Genomic DNA, 12,386 nt, shown 5'->3' with positions numbered 1-12,386 from the left:
ATTGGATCCTGGATTAACTATAATGACAGTGTGTTTATGACTCGTCTCGTGGTACTTGTTTTAATTTCCATAAGCACAAGCGACGGTTGCATTCATAAACACGAAATGACATCCATATCCAATGCAATTAACTTAAAACGAAATGCAAAGGGCTCCAGTTCATTAGTGGAATACTAGTCTTATTAAAAAGCAATTAAAACGTGACAGTCACTGTATATAGAGCTTCACCTGAAGTCAAATGCTTTTTATAGACAATCCACAGTGAACAATTGCACTTTGTTGGTTGCCTCTTCAATTGTATTGTTTGTTATACAGCAAATGACTTTTTTAAATTTGTGGCTAATTAGTTTATTCAATGAATTGTCGAAGCACAGGTGTCTCTGAGGAGTTGTTTTAATTGAGTCACAAGGGATATGCTCATATTCCTCATTAAATACTCGAGGAAGATGTGTGATCTGATATATATGTGGTTGATCTTTGTTGTGCGCCCACAAACCTATATGGTCTAATAGTAATTAAATAATATTAGCACATTCAGATAAATTGCTGCCAAAATTAGTTATCTGATTGCGCTTGCTTGTCGCAACTGGCTTGCTAAGTTCAGGACTTGTGAAGCTGCACATCAATGGATTTGCTCTTCAGTGTTTGGACTTTCAGCAGTGAAAATTAAACCACACTGAACTAAACTAAACTGCATTTCAAACTCTAAAATCTGGACTGAAATCGTTTCAGTTTATTAGAACTTCTATGTTAAGCTGCTTTGACACAATCTTCATTGTAAAAGCACTATAGAAAAAAAGATTAATTGAATTGATCATGCAAAATATAAAAAAAGCTACAGTTGAAGTCAGAATTATTTGGCCTGTAATGGTAGGACGCTGGACAATGGAGTTGAGGATCCACATGTAGTTCTTTAAGAGTAGTCTAGACAGGCAATGGTCAATACAGGAGCAAACAAAGCATAAAGGTAATCCAAGATCTGTTGATTTTATTGTGCGCCCACAAATATATATTCTAATAATAATTAACGAACTTTAGCACAATTTTAATGTAAATCTCTGAGATAATTAATTGTTTGATTGCACTTGCAAAATATAAAATACCTACAGTTGAATTCAGAATTATTAGCCCTCCTGTAATGGAAGAACGCTGGACAATGGAGTTGAGGATTCACATGCAGTTCTTTATTAATAAGAGTTGTCAGACAGGCAATGGTCAAAACAGGAGCAAAGCAAAATCATAAAGGTAATCCAAGATCGGTTTATTTTATTGTGAATCCTACTGTAATGGTAGGACGCTTAACAATGGAATTAAGGATCCACATGCAGTTCTTTATTAATAAGAGTAGTCAGACAGGCAATGGTCAATACAGGAGTAAAACAAAACCATAAATGTAATCCAAGATCAGTTGATCTTATTGTGCGCCCTCCTGTATTGGTAGGACGCTGGACAATGGAGTTGAAGATCCACATGCAGTTTTTTATTAATAAAAGTAGTCAGACAGGCAATGGTCAATACAGGAGCAAAACAAAAGCATAAAGGTAATCCAAGATTAGTTGATTTTATTGTGCGCCCACATATATATATTCTAATTAAAAAAATGAACATTAGCAATGAACAATTATTTGATTGCACTTGCAAAATATGAAATACAGACAGTTAAAGCCAGAATTATTAGCCCTCCTGTATTGGTAGGACGCTGGACAATGGAGTTGAGGATCCACATGCTGTTCTTTATTAATAAGAGTAGTCAGACGGGCAATGGTCAATACAAGAGCAAAACAAAAGAATAAAGTAATCCAAGATCGGTTTATTTTATTGTGCGCCCACAGACTTATATATTCTAATAATAAGTAATGAACATTAGCACAATTTTATGTAAATCACTGACATAGTTATTTGATTGCACTTGCAAAATACTTAATATCTACTATTAAAGTCAGAATTATTAGCCCAATGGTCAAAACAGGAAGCATAAAGGTAATCCAAGATCGTAGTCAAAAACAGGAAAAAAGGCAGGCTAGGCAGCAAGAACTCAAGAATGGCAAAAAAAGGCAAGAATCTGGGCGACGCGGTGGTGCAGTAGGTAGTGCTGTAACCTCACAGCAAGAAGGCCACTGGTTCGAGCCTCGGCTGGGTCAGTTGGTGTTTCTGTGTAGAGTTTGCATGTTCTCTCCGCATTCGCGTGAGTTTCCTCCGGCTGCTCCAGTTTACCCCACAGTCCAAATACATGCAATTCAGGTGAATTGTGTAAGCTAAATTGTCTGTAGTGTGTGAGTGTGAATGTGTGTGTATAGATGTTTCCTAGAGATGGGTTGCAGCTGGAAGGAAATCCGCTGCATAAGACATACACTGGATAAGTTGGTGGTCTATTACGCTGTGGCGACACCAGTTTAATAAAGGCACTAAGCCAAAAAAATAAAAAATATGAATGAATGAAAGGCAAGGATCTAAACCTGGAGTGTGTGTGTGTGTGTGTGTGTGTGTGTGTGTGTGTGTGTGTGTGTGTGTGTGTGTGTGTGAGAGAGAGAGAGAGAGAGAGAGAGAGAGAGAGAAAGAGGTGAATATAAAGTCCAGGTAATCAGTCCATGGTGAGTTACTAGCTGTGTGTGAGTAATCAGCAGATAAACTGCAACTGGTGTGTGAGTACAGGTATAATGGGATTTGTAGTTCATTTGGTGGCAGATTTGTAGTTCTCTAGAGATCTGTATGGGCTAGATTGCTAGTGATTGTTGCACTTCCTGTTATTATTATTTTTTTAGTTTTCAAATATTTTCCAGATAATGTTTAATATCAAAGAATTTTTCACAGCATTTCTGATAATGATTATTATATATTATATTATAATATAGGGAGCTAATAATATTAATCTTAAAATGTCTTTTAAAGACATTTTAAGGTTAATATTATTAGCTCCCTATATTATTTGAATTTTCGAAGATCTATAGAACAAACCATTGTTATACAATATTATCCTGCATTGTCTAGTTAACCAAATAAACCTAGTTAAGCCTTTAAATGGCACTTAAAACTGAATACTAATATCTTGAAAAAAATCTAATGAAATATTATGTACTGTACTATCATCATGGCAAATTAATTATTAAAACTATTATGTATAGAAATGTGTTAATATACAAATCTTCTTTCCATTAAACAGAAATTGGAGGTAAATATACTGAGGGCTAATAAATCAGGAGGGCTAATAGTTCTAAGTTCAACTAAATATATAGATATTCTATTTAGACTACTTTGAGATACAATTTATTAAATGTTATGATTTCTGATCTATTAAAGATCTCCAAGCTATTACCTTGGAGGTATTCTTTCTGGAGTTGAAGTTATGTGCTTTAAATTTGCTGCATCGTTTTGTCACAATCCAAAATACTTGTTAGTATCTTTGAACAACACTCAAGATTTTTATATAGGCTAACTTGGATTTTTTTTTTTTTTTTTTTTTTTGGCTTGGATTCTTTAGCAGTCACCCCGGTCTCACTCTTAGCATCTGTTGCGAGGTGTTTTCTCAGCATAGCTTGGGGAACGGGAGTCTGGAAAGCCTTAAATTTACACCAAGCCCTGTTTTTATTTAAGACAGATTCCCCACAGGGTCTTGCGTAAGACAATTACATGGTTCTTTGTTCACCCTATTAAGTGCACTCAGCATGTCATTGAACTTGGAATAGGAAATAGTAAATTGCTAGATGGCCGAAGCGGTTAACATAGATTTTTTCCCTTTCTTGTTTCACAAAAAAGAACATCAGCGGCTTTATACCTTAAAGATTGTAGTTATACAAACCCAGTTTTGCTACATGTACAGAAATAAGGTCAATTAGCCACTTTATATGTGGCTTTATTATACAGCAGGTATGCACACTTGAAGAGAAAATTATTAGCCCTCATGTGAAATATTTTATTATATTCAAACAGTTCCCAAGTAATGTTCAACAGAGCAAGAACATTTTCAAAGTATTTACGACAATATTTTTTTATTCTAGAGAAAGTCTTTTTTTATTTTTTTATTTATTGAAACATAGCATAAAATATTGTAGCATAACATAAAATAACTACATAAAATATCATAACAACATAAAATAACGTAACATAACAAAACATTGTAACAACATATTAACACAACATAAAGTAAAGTAACGTAACATAACATAACAATACAACACAACATAAAGTAACATAACAACACATCTTAACAACGTAACAACACGTAACAAAATCTCTTAACATAACGTAACAACACGTAACAACGTATCTTAACATAATGCAACACAACATGATTTGTAGTAAGTTACTAGCAAACTGCTGCCAGTAATTTACTCTAGATTCTAAAGGAAATTGTTAACAGTGTACTTTTTTCTTGGTACCTTCTGGCACTTTTGTTTTTTTGCAAGAGTAGTTCGACCTGAAGATTTAAATGTTTGTATCTACACAAGCTACCTCTTTTAAAGACAAACGGACAGTTTTGCTACTTTATCTTTTCCTTTTCTTGCTACTTCTTGGCACCTTTGTTTTTTGCAAGAGTAGTTTTACCTAAAGTTTTAAACTTCTGCCTAAAATTTAACCCCACTGAAATGAACTAAATTGAACTTCAATTCTGAAAACTGGACTGACACAGTTTTAATTTACTAGAACTCTTATGTTAAGCTGCTTTGACACAATCTACATTGTAAAAGCGCTATAGAAATAAATATGAATTAAATTGAATTGAATTGTATTTACACAAGCCATCCCTTTCAAAAAACTTTTTTGCTACTTTTTCTTTTTCTTGGTACTTCCTGGCACCTTTGTTTTTTAGCAAGGGTAGTTGTACCTGATTCAGTACAGTATGTTACTGTATTTTAAAGTTGCAGTGTAAAAATTACTATATATTTTACAATATACAATAATATAAATACGTATACTGCAAGATAAATGGTGCTGTAATTGATTTACAGTAAGTTACTGTAGATTCTACAGTAAGATTCAACTTTTTTCTTGGTACTTCCTTGCACCTTTTTTTCTGCAAGAGTAGTTCCATCTGAAATTTTAAATGTCTGTTTCTACACAAGCCACCCCTTTAAAAAAAACTAAAAAAAAACAAAGACGAACGGTTTTGCTACTTTTTTAATGGTTTTAACAAATTACACAGTATTTAACTCTCATATGAACTTTATTTTAATGTAGGGCAGTTTGCAGTATGTTACTGTATTTCAAAGTTTGTAAAATTGTATATTTTACAGTAAAGTTATACAATACTATAAATGCATATACAGAAAGGTAAAGGGTGCTGTAATTGTAAATAGTTTTGCTGTAATTTATTTACAGTAAGTTACTGTATATTCTACTGAAAATTGTTAAGTGAACTTTTTTTCTTGGTACTTCCGAGCACCTTTGTTTTTTTTTGTTTTTTTTTTTTGCAAGAGTAGTTCCATCTGAAGTTTGAAACCTCTGTATCTACACAAGGCAACCCTTACAAAACAAAAACCATAACAAACAGTTTTGCTATTTTTTAACGATTTTTGTAAACTACATAGTATTTAACTGTAATATAAACTGTAATTTTCTGTAGGAAGTTATGCTGAATGTTACTGTATTTTAAAGTTGCATAGTAAAATTTTTTTGTATATTTTACAGTAAAGTTATACAATACTATAGATACCTATACAGCGAGATAAATGGTGCTGTAAATGTAAATACAGTAGTTTTGCTGTAATTGATTTACAGTGAGTTACTGATGAACTGCTGCCAGTAGGCTACTGTAGATTCTACAGGAATCTGTTAACAGTGTACATTTTTCTTGGTACTTCCTGGCACCTTTGTTTTTTTGCAAGAGTAGTTCCACCTAGTTTTAAACGTCTGTATCTACACAAGCCACCCCTTTTAAAAAGCAAAAAACAAAGATGGACAGTTTTGCTACTTTTCGACACAGCACTGGAAAACATTTGTGTTGCCTGTCTGCTCCACAGCTGCTGTGCTGAACCGGGCAAACACACCATGTCATGCCAAGCACAATATTTCCCTGCTTTAAGTGGCTCCTTTTTGCTGCTATGAGCTGGACTCTTCTTGCAGCCAGCACCGGTCCCACTAAGAAGCTTTTTTACAGCGTGCGAGACTTCCTGTGGCTGCTCACCCAATCACGGTCAGCCCTAGACGTCACATGGCAGGTCATTATCAGCTCATAAATCTCCGCAGATCTCCATAAACTTCTCTTTCATTCGCTCCAAGCGTGCTAACATCGGCATGGATGGTCATTAAAAAAGGGAAGGAAAGGAAAGGCAGGAGGGATGGTTTTGAAGTGAGCAGAGAAATGAATAGATATTTTCAAGGGGAAAAATAAAATGAAATGAGAATGAGGAATTTGTTTGTGGTCATTATCTTCTGCATTAAAGCGTGTAAGGTTATTTCCAGAATGCCGGATATATCTCGAGATATTTGTTATGACATCGCTCTGTTATTTATGTCATGCTTTGAGTCTAGACGAATTTCCCACAGTGCTCCAAACAAGCTGCCGCTGTCCCACGCTCACACTCAGATTCGGGGGGGGAGTATTGATCTCCCTCTAGGGCCGTCGCTGTCCTCCTCGTCAATGACACGCTGTATATTAATATTGACTGGCTGAAGACCCAGCTGATTGAAAAGCTATGGAGGCCAATTTGTTCCAATCTGAAGTTTCGTAATGGAGTGATGACTGCTTTGGGAGTCTGAAAAAGGCTTCATGAGCTCTTTTAAAGAAATATTTGAGTTGGTTGTGATCCTCATTTTCAGCAAGGTCTGATGTAATTGCTAATTAGTTGGAATTCGCCGTGGTAGAATGAAATCATTTGGTCATTAGTGGTAATGGTTGTAATTTAAAAATGTTGTAATGTTCTTGTTTTGCTAAAGAGGCTAGATGTTAAGAAGTGGACTCTAAAAAGGATGGAGTTCTTTCAGTACAGATGTGAGAGAATATTATGGACAAACGCAACTGTTGGGTTAAAAAAAAGTGGCTGAGTTTGTTCAGTTTGCTATAGTTTTGGTTGATATTCTTATTTTTTAGAGTGATTTTAGATTTCAATACAAATCTAAATATATATTTAAGTAATATATTGCAAATAGTAAAGGAATATGTAAAATAAAGTAATATAACATATAATATTATTTGATAATAACACGATGTAAGATATAATGATTACGGAAGAAGTTGTGGTAGGTAATTCGGGATGTGGTGGATTTCTTAGGTTATTAAATTATTTTTTTCTCTCACTAATTGTTTTGCATGCATTAATGCATTCAGTGTTAGCTGAATGATTAATCATTAAAAGATCAGGATCTCAACACCCACGCAACAACAACCAGCCATCAAAAATATGCCACTGAATAATTCTTCAAAAATTATACATCTAACAAAGAAACATGAAGTATTATCAAGTAATTTATTAAAAATGAGACTAAAATATATTTGAGTTGTACAAATTAATGTTAGATTTATACATGTAGTGTATCAGCTGAAGGCTGATTTGCCTTTGACTAAACCCTTGGAATTTCTCATTTATTTGATCCTAAAGATCTGAGTGGTCTGTTTGTATTTAGTGTGCAAATATGTTATGTCTTGAGGTCCTAGGCCATTTAGAAATTTATAGACAAGTAATACTACTTTAAAATCTTTTCTGAATGAGCCAGTGTAAAGACCTGAGGACAGGTGTTATGTGCTGATGATGACATCAGCATTCTTGATGAGCTGCAACTCTCTGACTCTCTTTTTGGGAAGACCAGTGAGGAGTCCATTACAGTTATCCATCCTGCTGCTGATGAAAAGCATAAACTTGTTTCCCCCCATCCTCACTGGAAACAAAGCATCTAATTCTTGCAATGTTTCTAAGATGATAGTATGCTGATTTACCTACTGCTTTGAAAAAGCACTGCATTAAATTCCATTCCCTTCGCCATGTCTTGACAATATGAGTTTATTTTACCCCAGTATTTTCAATAGAGTTTCTGCGCTCGCCTGCTGATCTTGATGGCGCTATAGCGGTTACACAGTTTTTTATCTTGTTTTAAGCTTGAACAACTAAATGAATGATTACGTTGAATGAATGAATACTAAATTCATGTAATACTAAATGTATTGTAATTACATTACAACATTGATGCTGTAAAAGCAACCTCATGAAATTTGAAATAGTCACATTAAGCTTTTACGGGAGGCTTATCATTGGCTGAAAATCACTAGCTGTGCGTAGAGCCCATTAAATAATGAATTTAATATATTGTTGTTCATATGTAATTAACTATCTTTTTATGTTTTAAAAATAATGCATACATGCATAGCTAATACAAGTAACGAACTAGATAAAACAATCAATTAAATAAATAAATAAAATGACAAAAACTGTTAGTAAACCATTAAAAATAATGCACAAAATGTATGCAAACTATAACAATCTAAATTTAAATGACACAGTATTAACTCTAGTAGCATTTCTGACTTTATTTATGTGACCTAAAACATATTTTTCTTTTTCTTTTCTTCTTCTAGAAGCCATACGTGCAGGCTTGGTATTAATGTAGATGTGTTTACAATAATAATAGCTAATGTGAAGATGTTTCTATCATGGGGGAGCTGTTCAGATGTTCTTTTACAGATGTTACCCGAAGAAACAATTATAGTTCGTTTAGCGCTTATGATGAAGTTGAATACTTGCGCTGTCTAAGTTTGACTTTCAGCCATTACAGGATTTAGAGAAAGAGAGACTGTTACAAATTGTTTATGTTGTATGATGACAGGTTTATCAACATCCGTATGTGTGCGAGAGGGAGGGAGAGAGGATTCCAGCGCCGAATGAATGCCAGTGCGACTGTTTACTCTGGACATTGTGCAGGATTTTCTAGAGTGGTTTCACAGCAGAAAGATGGTCAAGGAAGGGCTGTGCGGACGTACAGGGTGTAAATCAGGTCAGACAGGGTTAAGCCAGGCTAGATTACTCGCTGTCTTTAGCTGAGGCCTTTTGGACTGCCTTACACACACATATAAACACAGAGAAATGTGGATATGTGGACAGTCAACTCCTACAGTATAGGGATTTCTCATCTGCAGCATTCTTCCTTCCAAAAAACTGCAGAAGTTCTCTCAAAAAGCAGTATAATGACCAATGAGAGAATGAATAATTTTTTTTGAACACAGACTTTTCAATGAATTAATTAAGGCATTTTGTAGGGCTATGTATGTTAGCAAAAATGTACACATTTTCCAAAAGCAATTTTTTTTTTATCTTTATTTTTTCTAAGAACCTGACACCTTATTAGTAGATGGAAATTGTATGATTAAAAAAAATCTGTTTTCAAAAGTTTGCGCTTTCAGGCTATAGCATTATAATGTTTTTGTGTAAAATAACAGTCATTAAATGAAGACTGCACTTTTTTGGAAAATGTGAGATGCTAATGGTCTAATCCAATTCAATTATCCATGCTCAGCTAAACTGAAAAGGCTTCGCCAAACCCGGAGATTGACTAAATGGAGTAAAAAATGGTAAAACTCAACAGTTTAACTCAGTTAACAGTTTAATTGCAAAATAAGCCTATTTCCAAAAAAGTGGAGTGTTCCTTTAAAAGTCAATTAAACGTTTTCAGGTTTTAGTCGAGGAGTGTTACTTACAGTCCCCTAATTCCAAACTCACACAATTATTATTATAAATTTAAAAACGTAAATGGAAATTGTATGAATTAAAAAAAAATCTGTTTTCAAAAGTTAGCTTTTTTCAGCCTATAGAAAAATGCTGTTTCTGTGTAAAATAACGGTCATTAAAAGAACACTGCACCTTTTTTGAAAATGTGAGACACTAATGGTCTGATTCGATTTAATTATCTATGCTAATTAAATTATCTTAGCTAAGCTAAAATGCTTTCCCAGACCTGGAGATTGGCTGAAAGGATGAAAAAATACTAAAACTCAACAGTTTAACTATAGGGAGTTGCAAAATATGCCTATTTCAAAAAAAAAAGTGTAGTGTTCCTTTAAAAGTTAAATTAAATTAAACGTTTTTAGGTTTTAGTTGTGGGGTGTTACATACCCATATATATATATATATATATATATATATATATATATATATATATATATATATATATATATATATATATATATATATATATATATTTATATAATATAGATGAAAAATGTCTGATTTAAAAAAAAAAAATTTTTTTCAAAAGTTTGCGCTTTCAGGCTACCATAACGATGTTTCTGTGTAAAAAAAACAGTCATTAAAGAAACACTGCACCTATTTCTAAAATGCGAGATGCTAATGGTCTAATCTGATTTAATTATCTATGCTAAGCACTAAAACTGTTTCAATAGACCCAGAGACAGGCTAAATGGATCAAAAAAAGGTAAAACTTAACAGTTTAACTCATGAGTAGGTCCACATGGAATTTGCGCACGCAGAATTTCGCAGATTTCCACCGATATTTAGCCCATAATAAATTCTGCTTATTTACTCGTGTAAATGTGTGTAAATTCATATTCAGTTTTTAAATTAATTTTAGTAATATTAATGACTAATTTGAAAATGTTCATATAAATTATTTACAATAGTTCGTAAAGTAATATTTTCTGTCTTTTAGTAGATAAATTATATGAGAGACTTGCTTTGTTTACCAAATAAGAGGATCTAATTGGATTGTAAACATTTAACACAAGTTTAAAATATATTACGTTTTATTTCATATATTAAGGTTTTAGTTATGATAGTTCCATAATTTTTCCGTGAAATTTCTGCAGATTTTTAGCAAAATTCTGCACAGAAATCGTAAAAAATGTCCGCAGATTCCATCTGGCCCTACTCATGAGTTATAAAATAAGCCTTTTTCCATAAAAGTGGAGTGTTCCTTTGAAAGTTAAATTAAATAGTTTCAGGTTTTAGTTGTGGGGTGTTACATACTCTTTAATCCAAACTCTCACAATTATTATAATTTTTTTTATACCTTTGTATGACAATGTTATGCTGATATTGCCAGTTTTATAGCAATATTATTTCCTTACAATAATTCAGTTTGTTTATTTTAAGAGAAATGGCCTTTTGACAAAATATAGAGCAGGGCATGAATTTGTCTGTCAGGAATTGATTGTATCATTGGTTTGTTGTGGTTTGCTATAGTCAGTTTCATGTTTTCCCTTTGCTCTAAACTCTTTTATTTTTTTTTTGTTTATTGACTCAAGGACTTTAATGTGTGTGTGTATATATATATATATATATATATATATATATATATATATATATATATATATATATATATATATATATATATATATATATAAATTTCATGGTGATTTCAAAGGCATGAACATGTTAACAGAAGATCTGGGGCTCCACACCAAGTTTGCTATATGCGATTCACTCATCATGTTTAGTTGCTTGTAAGTCCTGAATTTTTAAACTCACCCGGAGTGAATCATCAAGATCCTCAAACTAATAGTACACAGGATAGTAATGCTGTGTGACAGACAAACCTCAAGAAAAATCCACTAGTTTCTCCTCAAGGAGTTCTGCTCAGCCTCCTCCATCAAACATTCATGAACACACACACACACACACTGATGCACGCAAAGCTCTCGGCTCCACAGATGTAATGTGTGCCATAAGTCTTTTTTATGTGACGGTTGCTTATCGTTCGTGTATAGAAAGCACACAGAATGAGAGCAACATGGCTTCTGTCAACGTAACAGTTTGTGCAGATTGGTTCATTTTCATATTTTGCACACTTACGTCAGTGAACTCAATGAGAAATGGGCTAAATGTTGCTTTTGTTGTTAAAAAAGTGCACAGAACCAAAAGAATGGTAAATATATGTCAAATTCCTGATTTTTTTTTCCCCATCTGTGTGTTTCCTCAGCCAATCGGAGCACTGAACCCAAAGCGTGCCGTGTTCTACGCCGATCGCTATGAATCATGGGACGAGGAAACTCCACCCTGCCACTACACAACTCACTATTCCACCGCCAACTCCACCCTCCACTGGCTTGTCCGAATCGTAAGTCTCAATGATTGGATGGATGTAAGGAATCTGATACCTTAAACATCTGGGAAGTACCCAGTTTTACTGGATAGTTAGCAGAGCTGAGCTGCTTCTGGCTCATATTATGCCTCTGTGAATGATATATAATATTGTGCATGCAGGTCCATTTTCGGAGGAAGGAAATACAATTATATCTTCATGAATATTCCAATGATTACACAGCGAGTGCCTCTTTTATATTGGATCTACAGATTAAATCTCACATATTTACCGTGCAAAATCCAAGCAATTGTATGTAAAACGATGCTGTCAAGACATGAAACATTCCAATATCATAACCCCGAGCCCGGTTAGTGGATCAAATCACCGTCAGTCAAAGCGCACGTAACGCCACACAAGCGAAT

The 12,386-nt window shown here is 33.8% G+C and overlaps 1 protein-coding gene across 8 annotated transcripts in view; it reads left to right on the top strand.

Annotated features, from left to right (window-relative positions):
- Positions 1-12,386, top strand: part of nbeab (neurobeachin b) — a 569,044-nt gene that overhangs the window by 467,806 nt on the left and 88,852 nt on the right. For all 8 annotated transcript variants that reach the window (XM_087284306.1, XM_087284305.1, XM_087284304.1 and 5 more), the window contains one exon: positions 11,860-11,997. In XM_087284306.1, coding sequence (XP_087140432.1) covers positions 11,860-11,997 — 138 coding nt within the window. The remainder of the gene's footprint in view (positions 1-11,859; positions 11,998-12,386) is intronic.

Source organism: Danio rerio, chromosome 15, assembly GCF_052040795.2.
Source record: "Danio rerio strain M-AB ecotype USA chromosome 15, GRCz13ab, whole genome shotgun sequence".
NCBI classification, from domain to species: Eukaryota; Metazoa; Chordata; class Actinopteri; order Cypriniformes; family Danionidae; genus Danio; species Danio rerio.
This window is presented reverse-complemented; position numbering and strand designations above follow the sequence as displayed.